General features: G+C 45.7%; 2 protein-coding genes and 1 long non-coding RNA gene across 3 annotated transcripts; 1 reads left to right on the top strand and 2 right to left on the bottom strand.

Moving 5' to 3' along the window:
- Positions 1-230: 230 nt before the first annotated feature.
- Positions 231-4,670, top strand: LOC310904683 (olfactory receptor 12D2-like). The gene is made up of 2 exons (XM_083849782.1): positions 231-257; positions 1,822-4,670. The coding sequence occupies exon 2, from the start codon at positions 1,824-1,826 to the stop codon at positions 2,853-2,855; it is 1,032 nt and encodes a 343-aa protein (XP_083705908.1). The 5' UTR covers positions 231-257; positions 1,822-1,823; the 3' UTR covers positions 2,856-4,670.
- Positions 4,671-7,139: 2,469 nt separating this feature from the next.
- On the bottom strand, positions 7,140-8,719 carry LOC310904776 (olfactory receptor 6B1-like; the record flags this gene model as incomplete). The annotated part of the gene is made up of 1 exon (XM_083849948.1): positions 7,140-8,719. The coding sequence occupies exon 1, from the start codon at positions 8,112-8,114 to the stop codon at positions 7,140-7,142; it is 975 nt and encodes a 324-aa protein (XP_083706074.1). The 5' UTR covers positions 8,115-8,719.
- Positions 8,720-17,557: 8,838 nt separating this feature from the next.
- LOC310904684 lies at positions 17,558-19,082 on the bottom strand. The gene is made up of 2 exons (XR_014588531.1): positions 18,410-19,082; positions 17,558-18,043 (listed from the first exon to the last, which is right to left on the bottom strand). It is a non-coding gene; the product is annotated as an uncharacterized lncRNA (long non-coding RNA).
- Positions 19,083-20,609: the final 1,527 nt, after the last annotated feature.

Here is a 20,609-nt window from a genome sequence, read left to right as displayed (position 1 = left end):
ATAGAAGGGAAATGTTAGACATAGAAGAAAAAAATATCGTTAAAGGAGTAGAAGAAAGTGATTAGATCACCTGTAGTTAACTGAGAATAACAGGCAGAATCAGAGGGCATTTTGGGACACACCTTAATGGAGTGATGTTTTTCCCCAGATGGATTTCAGTGAGAAACACTTCTATGCTTAAAGGTGGCAAATAACATGTAAGAAACTGAAGCGTTTGTATTTCATAGAGAATAACATCTCTAACTCTTCAAATGCAGGTGACTAACATTTTGACAAATCTAGAACAATATTAAATCTAATGTTTCAAATATATATTATTCAAAAGATAATGCTAAAAGTATTTTTAGCCAAATATGATCAGTTTTTTAGAGTGGATGCATATATGCAGAAATTACCTTAGGCTACATGCTTGCATTCTTTTATTATGAAAACATTTTAAAAGTGTTTTGTTAGTTTATTGTTTTCATGCTAAAAGGGTAAGCTAAAGTAGCATGAGAAAGAGAGTGACTGGGTTGGAGATATATCATAATGACTTCTAGCAACTACTTATTTTCAATAAAAGTATGTAGTGGAATGACGAAGAAAGGCTATGAAATGTATCTATATGTGTTTTAACCTTTACAAGAAATATCTTGAAAGTAATATTTTTTCCATTGTTTATATTCGTCAGTATTAATCATTGCTATGTTCAATACACAAAGAAAAATTCTCAGTTTGCAGAATTTGCAGTCTGTACTTTAAGCTAGAAATACCTGTGCCTATCTGCCCTAGCAAAATAATTTCGGGACTTTGCTTTTTATTCTATATGTTCAGAAATTATACATAGTGCTAAGAAAACTTATTTGAAACAAAAAAAGTGAGAGCATGTGCTTGCTCACTTGCATTTTAAAAGACTAGAGATACTGACAGTACTGATCATTAATGTCACAGTGGGGACAGTATGATCAGCTTTCAGTGTGATGAGCAAATTTGGCTAAGAACTTGCGCTAGCTAATTTGGCTCCTACAAACTCACTGTTGCTCCATCACAGTATTGTAGGAGATCAGATGCTGGCTTTTGTTCCATTCATGTGCTGCTACTCAACGAAAAGATGTTGTTTAGGCAAAATATATAGTTCAATAACAGAAACAGCATGTGATCACATGCTAAGGCATCATCTTCTTTTATTGACAGCAATGTACAAAAGAAATGTTGCTTATTGTATGGAACCTTGGAGCACCTTCTGGTGTCTGTTTTTGATTTAAAAAAATGGAAATTGCACATTTTTAAAGATCAAAGAACGATCTGGAAGAAATAGTAACCATTAGAAATGGGAAAGTTGAAATTGGCTTAAAGAAATGTAGGCACAATAGTAAAAAGAAAACATCAAGAGTGATTCACATTGTGAATCTTTATGAATTATGAAGTTTTATTGGTGAGATTAAAGGTTATAGCAGGGAGTTACAGATGGGCAGAACTGAAATATGAATGTGGCTGAAGGTGAAGAAGCAGCAATGTTTCATATCTTACATATTGTCCTTACATATTCTTCTATATTATACACAGATGGAAGTTTTTATTTTAATATTTAATCTCTGTAATTTTTTCACTTTTTTCTTTGTTTTTGTTCTAGACAAATTAGAAGACTGTACTACACTTACTTTTGTTTGTGTTAAATTCTTGTGTTTGTATTCAGCTTTTATGTTTGGTTGCATATATAATGTTTTGCTCTTTCCTTCATTTGCTTGTATTAAAATAGCACAGAAAAAAATAAGTATTGTAATACAGCATTTCTCACACTGTGAAACCTTGACATTTTGCCTTTGCTTCCTATTTTTCTAGCAATGCTGAACCACTCAGAGGTCAGTGAGTTCATCCTTTTGGGCCTCACCGATATCCAAGGTCTACAATACTTTTTCTTCATCTCCTTCCTGTTGCTCTACCTAACTAGTCTTCTGGGAAATGGTGTCATTGTGACCATGGTGATATCTGAGCCGCAGCTCCACACACCGATGTACTTCTTCCTGGGGAACCTTTCCTGCCTGGACATTTTTTACTCTACAGTTACTGTTCCCAAGATGCTGACTGGTTTTCTCTTTGGGCATCAGCCTATTTCTCTTGCTGGGTGCTTGGCCCAGCTCTACTTCTTCCACTTTCTGGGCAGTACTGAGGCTGTGCTCCTGGCCACCATGGCTTATGACCGCTATGTGGCCATTTGCAACCCGCTGTGCTACACCCTTGTCATGAGCCCAAGGACTTGTCTGCTGCTGGCTGTGGCCAGCTGGTCCATTGGTTTTGTACATGCCATGATGCATTCAATTATGACCTCTCAACTGAGTTTCTGTGGGCATAACCAAATTCATCACTTTTTCTGTGATATCAAGCCACTGTTGAATTTGGCTTGTAGTAGTACCAGCCTCAACATGATCCTCCTTAATGTTGTCACCACATCTATTGCTCTAGGCCCATTCATTCTCATAGTCCTTTCCTATCTATACATCATCTCCTTCCTCTTCCAGAAAGTCCAGTCTCAGGAAGGAAGATGGAAGCCCTTCTCCACCTGTGCCTCTCACCTTACGGTTGTGGCACTAATGTACATACCACTGTTCTTCAATTATACACCTCCATCCTCAAGCAGCTCCTCTATAATGGACATGCAGGTGTCTGTCATGTACAGTGCCATCACCCCAGCTCTGAACCCCTTGATCTACACTCTTAGGAACCAGGAGGTGAGATCTGCCCTGAATAAAATATTAGGGAGAAAACTCTCCTGGTGGAAAGTGACCAGAACAGGAACAAGACTCAGAATGTGGTTACTCCACCATTCATATTTACAAGAGAAGAGATCAAAAGGATGCTGTATTACAAGAGACTAAAAAAATCACTCATTATCTCATGTAGTTCAGCACATTACAATTTAATTGCTTAGATGTAAATCAGGGGAGATATTTAAGGCCTTGATCTTTATTCTGTCAGTGTAGATGTCTTATTGTAGCCCATCTAGTCTCCAGCATCCGATACAGAAGCATGTTTGTCTCTTGCAGGATATGAGCCAAAGCTGACAGTCCCATTCAGTAGTCCTGGATAATACAAAGTATTACATTATTACTTGATGGCTATGTTTAGGAAGCTGAATGACTCTCCTCACATCCAGACAATCTGTATATCCCAAGAGAGCTACTATGTGTTACATTTTGAGTGTTGCATAGACTGAGAATTTTGCCAACATTTGACTCGAGTCATCTCTTTTTGGGGGATCCACATCTTTTCATGAAGTATAAGGGGAGCCTTACTAATGAACGTGTATTTAAATGTATGCTTAAAAATGGAGATGAGCATGAAGTGTACATTTTTAGACAACTACATCGAGACCTTTCACCTGAATTCCACTCTCCTGCCTATCTTCTACTCTTCTGCCCATCTTACTTACTCCTGACTGTACTAAATACTTTCCTCAAGATTTCGAAAAATGCTGACCCCCAACTTCTAAAAAAGGCATCATGAACAAGGCAGACATTCTTGCTGTCATCACACCAAACCCATCACACTGAACAGTCAGCTAGGAATTCCACACCCACTCTGAGAACTCAGATGCTCCTTCCAGCACTCTTGGACTTTAAGAACAACTGCACCTGAGGCAGACAGAAGACTTGACAAGCTTTTTTATATACACTCAGAAGAAACGGTATGTTGTGGCGTAATGTTTTGTGACAATGCTTGTAGGAAGATACAAGAGAAATTTCAACACCAGCTTTACTGCAATGCAGGGTGAATAGGAATGAGCAGGAATCAAGTATATAGCTAACATCAGCACTCGGACGTACAGTCCATGAGTCCGTGAAATTTTTTTTATTTTTATTTTTTTTTAGCTGGAAAGTTGTGAAGGAACTGTTTCCCTCCTTGCAAGACCTGTCTGGTGTTCAGTTCTGCACTGGTGCAGAAAGAAACTGTAACTCTACACCAAGCTTGCAAAGGCTATATGTGTGCTGTCTTTGAGAACAAACCAGAGAGAGATCTCAGCTACCAACTTGGTGTGCAAACTGGCATTTGCCCCAAAAATGATAGTTTGCACCTCATGGAATAAACTACCTGTAATCACATGGCATATGGTTAGATCTCTTTTGGGTCACATCTTGTAAGCAGCCATCTAGCACAACCCCAAAAATGTTGATGTTCTTATTTATAATTCTCAGTTCAAAAAAGGGAGTTTGTTTGTTTGTTTGTTTGTTTGTTTGTTTTTTTGTTTTGGCCACTATCTCTGCCCTGTGTCCCTGGAGGTAACATGAAGAAAGGGATAGGGTGTTTGAGAATGCCGTAGAAAAGAAATGTGGGAAATTCTTACTGGTTATGTAAGAACTCAGTGCCCTGTGATAGGAATGGAATTAAAGAGTGATACAGTGTAAGGTAGTCTATTCTTTTTGCAAAAGGGTAGAGGAACAAAAGGGAAGTTTGGAACCATGTATTTTTTTCATGGACTAGTTTCTACCTACTGGAACTTTCTATTTTGTTTTTGCTGATGGTATGTCATGAGTATATACTCATGCTAAAGCATTTGGAAAACTGAATTTCAACTGCATGTTACGAACGAACTATATGAATCTTCATCACCAAACTGAGCCTGTGATTATTGCTATTGTGTTGAGACTAGGAGACTATCCAAACCTCTACAAAAGTCCACACTGAACATCCATGGACTTACTTAGAATTGTATAATCATAGAATGGTACCCAAACATTGGTCAATGACAAGAACAAATGAGAACACTGTTGCATTATAATCGATGGATATTGATTTATTTGCTGTATCTCATATAGCCAACTTCAAATTTGATGAATTTAAAGAGATTCTTAGAGCTGTTCTCAAGTATGTATTAAGAGTAGCTGCATCCAGCGTATTCCTGCAGTCCTGGGCAGGTGAGTGGAATGATTGCTCTTTATCCTGTGGTGTTTTTACCCTGCTGGGCAGCTAAACTCCACCACAACCACTCTCTCACTCCTCCTCCTCGAAGGAAAAAAGGGGAGAAAATACAATGAAAAGAGCTCAAGGGTTGAGATAATTGGGAGACCACCCAGCAATTACCATCACAGACAAAACAGACTCAGCATAGGGATATTAATATAATTTATTGCCTATAACTAGCAGACTAGAACAGTGAATAAATCAAAGCAAACTAAAAAACTTTCCCCCCATCCACCGTCTCCTACGTCCTCCCCCCGAGTGGTGCAATGGAATGGGGGCTGCAGTCAGCCTGTAACACTTCATCTCTGCCGCTCCATTGTTGCTCTCTTCCTCTGCTCCAATGCAGGGTCCTTCCCGCAGGATGCCATCCTTCAAAAATTGATCCTGTGTGGGCTCCCCACAGACTGCATCTCTTCAAGAAATGCTCCAGTATGGGTCTGTACCACAGGGTCCATCCATCAGGAGCAAACTGCTCCAACATGGGTCTCCCATGGGTGGCAGCTCCTCTCCACAGCCTGCAACTCTGGCCTGGAGCCTGCTCCTGCGGGGGCTCTCCATGGGCTGCAGCCTAATTCAGGCCACATCCACCTGCTCCACCATGGGGTCCTCCACAGGCCACAGTGGAACTTCTGCTCTGTGCCTGGAGCACCTCCTGCCCTCCTTCTGCACTAACCTTGGTGTATGTAGTGCTGTTTCTCACTCCTCTCTCCCAGCTGCTGTTGCACAGCAGTTTTCTTTTTCCCTTTCTTAAATCTGCTCTCACAGAGGCGTAACCAACATTGCTTATTGGCTCGACTATGTCCAGCAACAGATCTCTTTTTGAGCTGCCTGGAACTGGTGTCTATCTAACACGGGGCAGCTTCTGTATTCTTCTCACAAAGGCCACTAGCCACCCCTCCAGCCCCCCTGTTACTAAGCCCTTGCCATATAAACCCAATACATATCCCTGTTTCCATGCCCTGCTAGTAGTGAGCCTGAGCACAAGTTCCCAATAGGTGCATGTAAACACACACGCAGAGCCACAAATGGATCAATATGGGTAGGACACTATATTTTACAAGTCTCCACATAACACAGACAGCATGAATGTGGATGTCTTATAGCAGAATATCCCCTTCATGAGTTTATCTGTCTACTAGACCTTTGGTCTCTCCAGTTTTGGTCTCTCAGGCCCTTGATATTTTCAATGTCTGGCATCCAGAGCCACGGTCCCTTTGGCAGCTGGATTTTGGACTAATGGGCTCTCCATGTCTTGCTTTCTGACCTTGGTCCCTCTAGTTTTAGACCCGTAATCTTCTGTCACTCCAGAATCTGTTTTTCAGGCCTCTTGTCCTGATCAATGTCTTTATGTTTACTACCAAATCACTCACACGTATGCATATGCACACATAAAAAGGGAAAACTTGAGGCAGGACATAGGCAATCTGTCTCAAGGCAGGACATCGTGCAAAGAGGTTGGAGCCAGGCTCTTTCTAGTGATGCCCAGTGACAGGACAATAGGCAATTGGCATAAACTGAAACACAGGAGGCTCTGTCTGAACATTAAGGAAATCTTCTTTACTGTGTGGGTGACTGAGCAATGGAACAAGTTGCCCAGAGAGGTTGTGGAGTCTCCCTCCTTGGAGACATTCAAAAGCCATCTGCCTATGGTCCTGGGCAACTGGCTCTAGTTGGTCCTTCTTGAGTAGGGAGGTTGGACCAGGTGACCTTCAGAGATCCCTTCTAAACTTGACAATTCTGTAATCCTGTGAAAGGAAAGCAGTTTAATAAAAAGGCAGGACAGATTGTGGTAACCGGGTACAGTGGTTGACCAGACCAGTGCACGTGATCTTTTATTTGCTCATTTTCCTGTGTTTATCTCCCTTTATCTTCCTTTGGCCATTTCCCTAAACAAACTGTAATAAATCCTGTAATATCCCCAATTCTTTTATTTCATTCCAGACTTTCCATCCATCCCCAGGCTTTCCACATTCTATACTCCCTTATGCAATAGTCCCCTTTATTTTGCATGGCACTTGGGGAAGTTCCTGGGACTATGGCTCATTCACCTTTGATGGTATTAGGGATGACTGATTCAGAAGGATCAGGTTGTCAGCATTCTCCACCCTGTCATTGTTCCTCTGATCACAGTCTGTCTGTTTTGAACAGACATTAGCCAGATATCCTTATAGTGTGCTTATCAGCTCCAGTTTATGCATAGCTTATCCTTGCATTTGGAGAGAAGTGATGGATCTGGAGACTTTATAGATACTGATTTTTTCAGAAAGAACTTTTTTTAATGCTCTCTTCAGTTCCTGATTCCTCAGACAGTAAATGAAGGGGTTTAAGATGGGAGTGACAATAGTATACACAGCTGACACAAGCTTATTCAAGTCATAAGGATCGATCTTCTTGGGCCGAGCATACATAAAGAGGGCAGCTGAGAAGAAAATGGTGACCACAGTTAGGTGGGAAGCACACGTGGAGAAAGCTTTCTTCTTACTTTGGGTGGTGGGGATATGCAGGATTGTCGTGATAATTAATAGGTAGGAGACAATAGTGATGGAGAGAGGAACAAGCAGGATGAATAAGGCCAACACAAAGTCTACCATCTCTGCCACTGACATATCAGTACAGGCGAGGTTTAGCACGGGGCTGATATCACAGAAAAAATGGTTAATTACCTGGGGACCACAAAACTCCAACTGAGAGATGAAGGAGATCTTGATCAAAGATACAGTGAACCCACTGAACCAGGAGAGAGCTATCAGGTATATACACATTTGGTATGTCATGATGACCAGATAGCGCAATGGTTGACAGATAGCCACATAACGATCATATGCCATGGCAGAGAGAAGGACACATTCAGTGCACATGAAGGAGCTGAAGAAAAATATTTGGGTCATGCATCCCACAAAGGAAATACTTCTGTCTTCAGCAATGAAATTTGCCAAGAGTTTGGGGATAGTAACTGAGATGTACCAGACCTCAATGAAGGAGAGATGACCAAGAAAAAAATACATGGGTTTGTAGAGCTCATGGTTTGTTTTGATTAGGGAAATGATGACCACATTCTCCATAACAGTTAAAATGTATGTCAGTAGTAGTACTATGAAGAACAATACCTTCAAGTCCATTAGGCCTGGGAATCCTAGCAAGAGGAACATGTTGATCTGGGTAGAATTCTCTTCCATAAAGAGAAGTGCAGAGCTGAGTCTTGGAGATCAAATACAGAACAGGAAAAAAAAAAAAAAAGAAAAAGGAAAAAGAGAGCAGAATATGGGAAAGAGGCTTGAAAATTAAATGCTTATTTCTGCAAAAATTAAACAAATTTTCTTATCCCTAGACAAGATTTGTGTGATTAAGCTTTAGATGACTACCATGTAGGTTTCTCTTTCAGTCAATGAAAAGAAACAGGCAGTTTATCTGACCTTAGGATAAGATAAACCTCATCAAAAGTGCAGGTTCGGTAATAACAAGGAAAATGTAGATGACTAGTCCAACTGTAAGCATCCCTGTAGAAACCATTTAAAGTACATTCTGATGAATCTTGCCCCTAATTCCTGAATTCATTTTAATTCTAGTTTACTAAAACTTTCGTCAAATTTTCAAAAGCATTAATGAGAGATAGATAAATTAATCATCTTGTCTATTGGATTCAGGCATCTCAGAATTGTGATCCTGAAGTTATTGGAACAAAAGAGCTGGTCATCCCATATCATTATTTTTTCTTGTTAAAACAGTTTGCATGTAGAATGCTTATTTTTTTTAAATATGAAAACAGAAGAATTGGCACATTGTTATAAGATAATGTTGAAAATACATTTATGGAACATTTCCTAGGAAAGTAAGAAATTCAAAAGAGTTTATTTCATCTCTAGAAGAAAAAAAAAAAAAGATACAGAAATTTCAGTTTGTGGATAGTGACCACTTTTTTTTAAAATATTCTTAATTTTTATTTTTATTTTTTTCATGATAACTTTTATGAGTCTGTGAGATCCTTGGGGAAAAATAATTTTGATGAAGGGCATGTTTTGCTAATTAAAAAGAAAAAAAAAGGCTGAAATAATTTGAATTAAAATCTCTTGCTAGTTTACAGGTCTGAATCACAAAACCCTATCAGACTTAATCCTGCAAACCCACTGTTGCAATCTATATACACCCACAGAATGTGTAACACTTTATGTTGTGACAGATGCATCTTTTATGTCTAATTTTGGATCCATTTAATTCATTTTAAAAGTTGTTTTTTCTCCCCATTAACTGAACTGTATGATTCCTCAATGATCAGCTAAAATTTAGGTAGTTACACTTTTCAGATCAAGCCAATTGCCTTTAAAAAGGACTCAAGAACAGTAATCTTATTAGCAGCTGTAGTCATTTTATTGTCATCAATTTATACACAGAAAGTTCAGAGCATCACCAGGACCCTGTTAAGTCCAAAACTGCTGGAAGAATGTATTTGGCACTGAAACCTGAATTGAAATAATTGCTATTGACTTTTAAATTAATGACTTATATAAGTAATCAATTTATAAAAATGACTTATAATTGTTTTAAAGCACTACCTCATTATTATTAACATTAAAACATTGATATTATTGCTCTTTTCAGTTCACAGTTTTGCTTGAATATAAATACAGTATAAATATATATCAAAACATAAATTGCATGTATAAAAATCACAAAACAGGATTTAGCATTTTTCTGTAAAGACGATCACCAATCCAACTTGTCTTATTTATGCCTGGTATGAATATATATAAACCACTTCTCCAAAATTAACTCATTGGGTGCAAGAACTTACAAGACTGAGACTTGAGGATGTTCACAAGTAAGACTGAAGAAGACCAAAATTTGAGGCTGAAAATCAGACAATCAACTGCAAAGTGGTCCCATCATTTGATGCATCTCCAGGTTTTGTGTTCCCTTTTAGTCCTTAAAGTCATGTATGGAGGAGAAATCAGAAGTGTCTTTAAGTAGCCATGGTTCTATAAATTTAAGTGAATTTCTGACAGTTTAGACTTGGCTGTGACTGCTTTTTGTATACAGGAGCATAATTCTACACAGTGGCCTTTGAGACCTTGTCAGAAAGTTTTCAGATTGTTCCCAAAAGATTCCGTCTCTGGATAGATGACTGTAGGTTGTTTTTGTTTTTTTTTTTTTTTCCTCCCCTGCCATGTTAAACACTTCTTTCATGTCTTTAAGTCATTTCAAGTGGCTGAGTAGTTGTTGCATGGGCTGGAAAAAAAAATCTTGGATCAGTGATGGGCCATGCATGTCAGATCCCTGTATTGCTTTACATTTCTTTCAAAATGTGATCACATTATCTGAGTTGCAGACAGATAACAAGGGCTTCGTATGTGCTTGAGGGAGGCAGTAAGGGCCAGAGAATGATGGTATCCAACCAACAAGAATAAACTCTCTCGCAAGGCCTGCACAGATTTCTTGTGCTGTGCAGAAGCAGGATGGGTGCTGTGGCTCAAAATCCAAACCCAGTGTAAACTCCAACAACTGTTATTGCTACTTTCTTCGCTTGTATCTAAGAAAGGAGAAAAGCATTGGGAACAAAGATGAGGGGAAACCAGATCCCACAGAACAAGACTTCAGTGCCTGAATTCACAGCATGTAGAATAAAGATTTTCTAATGTGGTGAATGCAGTTCTAGTTACAGTGTAGCTTACCAAAGCTGTAGTCATCATTGAGCTTTCCATTCACCTATGCCTAACACCTTGCCACAATGCACTTCTGGGACACCTGCATAGGGCTGACATATAATACAGGATATGTGAGAACATTTTGCCCTATTACGGAAACCTAGAGCATCTGAGTTTTACTAGATTTTTCTAGTATAAGGACCTCAACTAAGACCTCTGAAGTAAGTAAGCAAGCTCTGGTGTGGCCTGAATCATTCCCTAGGGCCCACTGACTGTTTTGTCTAGTTCTCATAGAATCATAGAATCACGGAATATCCTAAGTTGGAAGGCATCCACAAGGATCATTGAGTCCAGCTCCTGACTCCACACAGGACCACCCAAATATCAAACCGTATATCTGAGAGCCTTGTCCAAATGCTTCTTGAAGCAGGCTTGGTGTCACTTTTGTGGGGAGCCTGTTCCAGTGCTTGACCACCAGTGAAGAACATTTTCCTAATATCTAATCTGAATTTCCCCTGATGCAGCTTCATGCTTTTCCCTCAGATCTTGTCACTGGTCACCAGAGAGAAGAAATCAGTGCCTGCCCCTCCACTCTCTTCATGAGAAAGCTGTTGGATGTGATGAGGTCTCCCCTCAGTCTCTTCTCGAGGCTGAACAATCCAATTTACTTCAATCAGTCCTCATATGTCTTCCCCTCTAGACCTGTCATCATCCTTGTTGCCCTCCTTTGGATATTCTCTAATCGTTTTATGTGCTTCTTATATCATGGTGCTTAAAACTGCACGCAGTAGTCGAGGTGAGGTTGCACCAGTGTAGAGTAGGATGAGACAATCACTTCCTCAACTGGTTAGCAATGCTGTGCCTGATGCACCCCAGGATATGGTTGGCCCTTTTGGCTGCCAGGGCACATTCGTGATTCATATACAGCTTGCCACTGACCAGAACTCCCAATCTCTTTCTGTAAGGCTGCTTTCCAGCCTCTCGTCCATCAGTTTGTACGTATATCCAGGGTTGCCCTGTCCCAGGTGCAGAATCTGGCACTTCTCTTGTTAAACTTCATGAGGTTGGTGATTGCTCAGCCCTCTAATTTGTCAAGATCTCTCTGCAAGACCTCTCTACTCTCGATGGAGTCAACAGCTCCTTGTAATTTAATGTCTTCAATTTTACTTAGTATACATTCGAGTTTTGCATCCGGATCATTTATAAGAATAATGAAGAGAACTGGCCCCAAGATGGAGCCCTGAAGAACCCCACTATTGATTGGCCACCATTCTGATGCAACTCCATTTACTATAAACCTTTGAGCCTGACCTGTCAACCAACTGTGCACCCTTCATATTACGTATTTATCGAGCTGTATGATGGACAGAAGAATACTGTGAGAAACAGTATCAAAAGCTTTACTGAAAAAAAAAAAAAAGATTGTATCAAGTGGTTTCCCTTGGTTTCCCTTGGTCAACACTGTTACATAAAAGAAAAAATGAGTTAGCTAAACAGCACTTTCCCCTAGTGATCTTGAGTTGGCAATGACCAATGACTGTGTTGTCTTGTAAGTGTTTTTCAGTAACTCCCAGCATAATCTTCTCCATAATTTTACTAGGCACTGAAGTGAGACTGACAGGCCTGTAATTACCAGGGTCTTCTTTCTCGCCCTTCTTGAAAATTAGGGCAACATTTGCCAGCTTCCAGTCGACTAGGACCACTCTAGATTCCCAAGACTGTTGAAAAATAATTGATAGTAGTCTCATGATGACATCGATCAGCTCTTTGAGTACCCTGGGCTGAATTCCATCTGACCCTATAGACTTACATGCATCCAGCTGGAGCAGCAAATCCCACACAAGTCTGGAGTTGGCTGGGAGTTTATTGTTCCTGCAGTCACAGCCCGCCATATCAGGGCTGTCTGGGTCCCAGAGCTCATCATTGCTGTTGAAGAAACAGGTAAAGATGGCATTGAATGTCTGCTTTGTCTATATCCCCATCTGTGAGGTGAATACCCTCATCAAATAATGGACCAATGTTCCCTGTGGTCCTCCTTTTGCAGTTAACATACTTTAAAAAGTCCTTTTTGTTGGCCAGCTTCAACTCTAATTGAGCTTTGGCTGCACAAATTATTAACTTACAATGCTGAACAGCAATGTTGTAGTCCTCTCATGTCACCTGACCTCATCTGCAGTGGCCATATACTTTCTTTTCCCATCTAAGCTCTAGAAGAAGATCCCTGCCCAGCCAACCCGGCATTCTGTCCTGCCTGCTTGACTGCTGACATTTTTGAGTCCTCTGTTCCTGTACTCTTAAGAGGTAGTACTTTAAAAGTACCTGTGCTGATGTATCCCAGCACCTTCAAAAGCAAATTCCCAGGGGACCATACTAACTAGTTCCCTGAGCAACCCCAAGTCTGCTCCCCCTATACCCAGGGTTGAAGATTTAGTGGTAGTTTTCCTCCTATCACCTAATATTTTAAATCTGACTACTTCATGGTCACTATGGACAAGATGGTCACCAATCACCACTTAACCCACGAGACCCTTTCTGTTTACAATCTCAAAAAGGGACCCACCACTCTCCAAAGCTGAGCCAATGAGCGATGTTGGTTGTGCTTCTGTGATAGCATATTTAAGAAAGGGGAAAAAAAGAAAAATGCTGTGCAACAGCATTTGGGAGAGAGGAATGAGGAAAAGTAGAGAGAAGCAACCCTGCAGACACCAAGTACAATGAAGAAGGATGGGAAGGAGATGCTCCAGGTCTGGAGAAGAAGTTGTCCTGTGGCCTGCGTCGAGGACAGTGGAGGAGCAAGCTGTCCCCCTGCAGCCCATGTAAAAGACCATGGTGGAGCAGGTGGATATGGCCCGAAGGACATTACAGACCACTGTTAGCCATCAGAGGAGCAGACTCTGGGCCAGAACTGCAATCCAAGGAAAGGAGCTCATGGTGGAGCAGGGTGTCTGGTGGGAGCTGCAGCGTGTGGGGGACGCAGTCTGGAGGAGTCTGTTCCTGAAGGACTGCATCCTGTTGTAAGGACCATGTTGGAGTGGTTCTTGAAGAACCGCATTGTGTTGGAAGCCCACATTGGATCAGTTTGGGAAAGACTGCATCCCATGACTAATATCCCATCCCACAGCTACCAGCATCAGTGTCTGTCTCCACATAGGTTGTCTCCACGCTTTTTCCATGGAAGCAGCAAAGATGGCAGGTGAGCAGAAATGATTCAGTGTGTAGAAACGATTCCATATGCCGTACGGCAGTGTGAGGCCAAGGTGCTGGGAGGTGCATCGTTATCCGTGGGGTTCCACCAGTCAAGGGGCCAGGAAGCCTGTCAGCAGGTGCCATTTTGGGCTGATGTTGCAGGTCCTCTGTGCACCGTCTTTGGGTGCAGCCTGTCCTTGAGAGTGCCAGGGAGCTGGTCATCATTGCACAGGGCACTTGATGATCCCAGCAGAGCTGTCTGGAGCAGGTAGTTGTGGCCGAGTGGTGAAGGCGATGGACTAGAAATCCATTGGGGTTTCCCCGCGCAGGTTCGAATCCTGCCAACTATGGCATGAAGTCCCCTTTTGGTCTGCCTGCAGTGACCGTGCAGCTGCCATGGGATGCAGGCCCCCAGGCACAGTCGTGTTCCTCCAGCTGCACAGGGCCTTGCCAGAGAACACAGCAACTCCCCCTTGCTCACTGCGAGTCCTTGTCCTCGCCTCCACCCCAACACTGCCTGAATGGGCAAGTAATCCTGATCCCATTTACCAGTCAGGCAAGAAGTGGGCACAGAAAAGGCCACTGATGTCCAGGGGCTGTAGAAGTCCTTCTGTGAACAGTGGCGTCATCCTAAAGGGAAGACACTTCCTAGCTCTGAGAGCAGTGGATCCTCGTGGATCTTGCCTGAAGGCCACGGGGTTCTAACGGCTGACCCCTCTCCGTCCCCAGCCCTTGCACACATAGGGACAACCTTTCCCAGGGGTCTTTCCTAAATTTGGCATAAAGCTGAGATGCTGAGGGGTGCACCGGTCTATCCTGTCTGCTTCTCCTCTGAGGAAGAAGAGCAAGTGCAAAAGGACGTGTGGTGGGGACTGTGGCATCCATCAGACTACTCCCTGCTGTCTCAGGTGCTGACCCGTGTGCTAGAAAAGAGCAGGAGGCTTCAGAGAGGCCTTCTTTTGGTCCCATGGCCAGCTGCTCCAGCAGCAAAGGCCCTGGGAGGAAGAGGGGCTGATGCTGGTAGCCTGGCCTTGTTTGCTGAAGTGGGAAGGGATAGGACAAGGGCTAATACCCTGAGGTATTATGGCAAGGAGAGAGCCCCGAGAAGGAGAATGTGTGTAAGGCCCATACCGGTACCTGGCTTGTCCCCTGCAGTTGTCCCACTGACGGTCACAGAGCCGCAAAGGACTAAGGGGCAGCTCAAAGGCTCTGCCCTGAGCTATCCCCACTGCGGAAGGCAGGCAGTCTCCAGCAGCGCTCCTTCTATGCCCAGCCCTGTGTGTTGTGTTTGAGCTTTATCTCGTGTGTCTGGCTGCTGTGTGCCGGGGCGTGTAGACAGGCCAGGGAAGCAGCAGGCAGAGGCAGAAACATGCAGGCCTGAGCATGGCCACCTCGTCCCTCGTCCCCCATGGCAGGCTCTACCTACGCTTCAGGGCTGGGGCTGAGGGCTTTCCCTGTGTGCCTGGCAGGCCCCTGGCCGGTGGTGGGCACAGCCCTGTGTCTGTGAGGGAGCAGCGAGGGCTGGGCTGCGTCAGGCAGTCGGAGGAGCCATGCTCCGCAGGGGAGCGCAGCACAGGCAGGGGCAGGGCGCTGTGTGTCAGGGGGCGCAGTCCCCATCACGGGGCAGCGTGATTTGCGGGCATGGTGGCGGCCCTGGTGAGCTGTGTGGAGAGCAGGTTGTGGGCAGCCTACAAAGCAGGCAGGCAGGCGCCCCATTGCTGCGGGTTTGGCTCAGGGCGCACCACGCAGGGCTGGGTGAGGTGGGGGGAGAGGGGCTTGGGGGGGAGCAGAGTGGCGCAGCGGAAGCGTGCTGGGCCCATAACCCAGAGGTCGATGGATCGAAACCATCCTCTGCTACAGCCTTTAGTTGCAGGCTCCTGTCAAGCTTTTGTGCCACTGCGGCCCTTCCTCTCTCAGGACAGCCATGGCTTTGGCTGTTGCACTCCCTCTGCACTGTCTCTCTCGCTCTCCACCCTTCTCCTTTGCTTTCTTGCCAGTCAGCACTCCAAAAGGGCCCCTCAGCAGGGCAGGCTGCTGTGGAGCAGCAGACATACCTCAGCCCTCAACTCTGCCCAGGATACGCTGGCGGCTCTGCTAGCTATGCTGACACTGTCACGGTTGCACACCCCCACCTACACATGCAGAGCACGTGCACGGGCAGCCCGCGTCAGACCCGAAGGAGAGCAGCGCCAGCAGCAGCAGCCAGGGAGGCAGCAACGGGCGTTGCAGAAGACGGAGAAGACAGAGGTGTTTCTGGTAGCTGTGCCTCATCCCTGTCTTTGAGAATGAGACAGAATGGCAGGGGCCCCCCAGCAGGTTGAGGCAGGGTGTGGGCAGGTGGCTGGAAGGAGGAGCCCATTGAGTTGGTGAGCTGCCGGAGCCCCAGGGAGGCACGCAGACAGATGCGTTGGTGGTATAGTGGTGAGCATAGCTGCCTTCCAAGCAGTTGACCCGGGTTCGATTCCCGGCCAACGCACCCCAGCTTTTCTTCAGCCAGGCTGCAGAAGCAGTGTGTCGTGCTCCAAAACCACCCCGTTTCTGTCCTGACATTTGAATGCCATGTGCCCTGGGACATCGAGCCTTCCTTGCGTCCCCAGAGCATGGTGCTGCCTGCTTTCTCTCCCAGGGACGAGCACCCCCATGACGAGGGTGCTGCAGAGAAATGCTGAAGCAGTTTGGTGCTGCAGCAGGTGGATGGCTGTCCTTTATGGCTCAGAGGCCTGTCTGGGTGTTCTGAAATCACACCAACTTGACTGAATTTACTCTCTTCTTCATCCTCTGTATTTGGCATCTCTGTGGAGCTGGCTGGTCAAAGGTGGGGTTTCTTGACCTCCGCAGAGAATGCTGGTGTGTACAATGCCCATTGTCAGAGCAGGGTGATCTTTCCTGTCAGGTTGGGTTTGAAATACTCTTTTACACAATCGTAGCCAGGACTGCACATGTCGGCATCCCTGTGTCCCCAGGCTGCGTGCAGAGCCACTGCCATACTATACTGAGACTCCGGCATTTTTTAGACCTTCCGAATATAACCGGAAGTGGATGCAACAATGTTCCTGGGAAGAAGGAAGTGAGATACACACTCCGCACTCAGGAGATACCACTCTGCCACCTTTCCAGGCATGTTTCTTTGCACTCTGAGCCCCAGCCTATTCCCGTCGTTCCCCTTCCACAGAAGTACAGCAAACAGCAGAAGCCATTTGTGCCTGCCAGCGGTACGAGGGCTCCAAGCTCACGTCCATCCTGTGATCACCAGGATGGAGACTCATTTCTCGAAGGCTTCCTGTCTTTCTGTTGTGCACCTGTTTATGGTAGTTGCTGTGGACTGAGGTCAGGGACGTCCGTATAGCCGTGGAAGTGCACCAAGTGTGGGGATTGACTCGCAGACACGGGAGAGGGCAGGTTTTGCCTGCTGTGTTTCCAGTGGAAAGAGTTAGGATGTCAGGAGAGAGGGCGCCTGAGTGCCATCAGAGAAAGAAGGCATTCAGCGTTGTGCAATTCATAGGAAGGTGTGTTGTGTCATCCTGGCAGCTCTTCCTTTTGTTGAACCTCGTGCTATGCTCCATCACTTGCTCACAGCAGGGACACAGCAGGTGTCCAGAGGGTCCCATGGTGTAATGGTGAGCACTCTGGACTCTGAATCCAGCGATCTGAGTTCAAATCTCAGTGGGACCTCTGCAGCTTTTGGCTCCCAGACTCCTTTCCTCACTGTTTTTTCACCTTATCAGACCAATGTCTTCCTGTTGGAAGGAAGCTAATGGAGGGAGGAAGAGAACAGACCACCACGAGTCTCCAGCTATGCTGCACAAGGCCTTTAATGGGAAGGTAGAAAGGCAGTGGCACAGTACAGAGACCAAGAAGAACGTCTGCAGGGTTCAGGGAGGCAGAGAGAATGGCCCGTCCATCTCAGGGATGTCTGCCCCAAATGGGATGATCCACGCGCTTCAGCAGTTGAAGCGGCAGAGTGGGGAAGGCAGACACAGCCCTGACCCCCCCAGACCAAGGGAGCCCCCAGAAGAGATGGGAACCCCCCCAGTGCTGAGGGAGCTGCCAACAGCAGCTGACAGAGAGGATCCCACGGCGGTGTTCTGAGGGAAAGAGGTGAGGATGGGGCCCGGCAGGGTCACCACGACCGGGGAGGCCTGGATGGCAACCGTCGAGTCAGCGCACCGGGCGACACACGGCTCACTGCAGCTGCTTGCAAGTGGGGTTGGGCCAGAGGCACCGCAGGGGGATGGGACACAGGGTCTGAAGCAAGACATCTCTCGTCGAGGGAGGCAAAGCTGAAACACAGAGTAGCAGGGAGGGAACACAGACCCCAAGATCAGCCTTTGTCATCTCCACAGCAGAAATCGCCGCATTGAAGATTGGACAGGATGCACAGGGCTATTTGGTAAGAGTCCGTCTGTTTTCAGGTGCTAATTCTTGCAGAGAGACATCCCTGCAGCTGACCCCCATCAATCTCCCTCTGCTTGAGAGGTCCCCACAGTCCCCAGCTCTCCAAATCCACCCCTTCCAAAGGGAGAGAGGTCACAGGCCCGAAACATCTGTATTGCAGTGCCAATCTGAGGCAGCCCAAGTTCCAAACTGAGTCGCCAGCATGAAAGCAATGGGGCCCTCAGGGAGAGCTGGAGTGAACGCAGGCTTACCTCGTTCCTCAAGGAAAGGGAGAGAGAAGAGAAGTGGATGCAGAGCCTGCAGCAGCACGGTCTTTTATGCTGCATCCCAGAGCCCCATGGGAACAGAAACATTCCTTGCTCATGAAGCATCAGAACACCTCATAGTTGCTTCCTTCAGAGGCCTTGTTGGTGGTTAAGAGCTTGCTTCTTTCATCTGACAGCTTTTGTTCCTGCCTCATACCACCCGACATTGAACTGATGTATCTGTGTCCCAGGCTCCTAAGGCCAATTACGACAGAGGTCTTAGGCTCCCTGTGCGGGATTGTGTGATTCCATCATACAAACGTCCTCTGGAGTCTCATCCACTTTGTGGTGAGCATGGCCACCAGTCACGGTGACAGTCAGCCACAGAGGACTTGAGAGGTCACCGCACAAGGGCATTCAGTGCTGAGATTGGAGCTAATTCTGCGAGACGTTTCTCCCTGTGGTTCATCACAGACACGCAGGAGACTATGGAGTAAGGTCAGGAAGAAGATCAAGACAGGACACGTGGGGGAGACATGGCCCATGTTTCCAAGATGTTTCAGCAAGGATGGAGTGTTGTGAAGTAGAGGAAGTCTCCTGAAGGCAGAGGAGAGGACAACAAGGTCATTGCTGACACTCGTCATGCTCTGACAGAGCCCAAAGACAAAGTTCCGTGAAAGTTCTGAAGCAGTGCCTTTCCTCTGTGCCTTCACAGAAATGCAGCAGGGCAAGGCATAGGAACGTGATCCAAGAGATGCCCGCGTCCTTCCCTGAAGCTGAACCAATGTCCAATTGACCTGGTTTGCTCAACACATTTGTCCCACTGGCCAGAGGTCTGGCTGGCCTGCTTTTGAGGCGAGGCTTGCGGCACGGAGCCAAAACCTGATTTCTTTTTTTCCTGGAGCAGAGATGGAGCAGCCGCTTACATGAGTTCCAAGTACAAAGTGTCTTGGGATCTGCCTCCCAGCACACCTGACAGTCATCCTGATGTGGAAGAGCTGGGAAAATCCCTGAACTGCAGGCAAACATGAGTCACCCAGCTGCGGACTGCAGTGGACATGGTTTTTCGGCCTCAGGCATGGCAGGACTAGCAGAGCTCCTAGTCTCACTCCTCGCAACATGCTGCTTTCCTCACCAAGGGAGTTTCCAAGTGGCTTTGTACCCTTCCTGAAACACCAGGTGCTTTTACACATTCTCGTGCTGCTGCCTCCCAAGGCATTACCTTTGTGTGGCTGGTCCAGAGTCCACGTTACTCGTGTTGGACTGGAAAGGACCTTTGGAGGTGAGCCACTCCAACCTCCTGTGCACTGCAGGCTCACCTAGATGAGGTTTCTCAGGTGGGACTCCTCACCCTTCCTAGACCTTGCCCACCTCAAGGAGTTCTCAGGTGAGTCCTGGCCCTAGATGCACTTTATCAGTACTTTAGTTTCCCCTGCTGACTGGTTCAGCTGTTAGCTGCTTTTATAAGGTAAGAGTCACGAATCCACCAAAGAGGAACGCTTTCACCTGGGAAGGGGCTGGCATGCTGGACTTCACTGCCAGCCAGGGGCTCTCCCAGCTGACCTTCCCAGGCCCACAAGCAGGCCACCAGGAAGGAAGTGACAGAGAGGATGCCAGCAGTGTTGAGCAGATCTCAAGGCCTGGAGATGGAGGGGAAATAAATACCACAATTAAACATGAAGCCTCCCTCCAGGATTGGCAGGAAAGGGTGTGCTGGGACACACTTCCCCTTGTCCTTCCAGCACTTCTGCCCAGGAGAGCTTTCTGGTCTCTGGTACACAAGGATAACCAGGGCAGGTGGTGTTCAGTGCACGTACCCAGCCCTCATGTTCTCTGTGGTGCCAATTAGCACGCTCAGACCCCTTGGCTCATGGAGATCAAACGTAGAATTAGCTGTGGGCTTTCACACCCGGATGAAAGAACAGGGCTCAGAAAAGCTCTTCAAACAACAGCCCTGTCTCCTGTGAATAACCGTCACCACCCATAAAAAAAACAACAAACACAAGGACAATATTTGATCCATGGACCTAATTAGGAATTTTCACAGGCAATGAAAGGCGTGAGGGCATTTTCTGAGATGAGCTCCTACCCCAGGAGGTGGGACACCTCAGGTGCGGAAGCCCAAGAGCACAGCCCTCAGAGGAGCACGTACAGGAGGAAAGGCTTGACCTGAGCATACTCCCCTGGAGTTGGGCAAAAGGCAGGA

The sequence above is a fragment of the Anser anser genome (assembly GCF_964211835.1).
Source record: "Anser anser genome assembly, chromosome: 10".
Lineage (NCBI taxonomy): Eukaryota > Metazoa > Chordata > Aves > Anseriformes > Anatidae > Anser > Anser anser.
The sequence above is the reverse complement of the archived record's forward strand: the minus strand, read 5'-3'. Positions and strand labels throughout refer to the sequence as shown.

Coding starts and splice junctions, on each gene's coding strand:
- LOC310904683 (XM_083849782.1), top strand. CDS start 1,824: ATGCTGAACCACTCAGAGGTCAGTGAGTTCATCCTTTTGGGCCTCACC.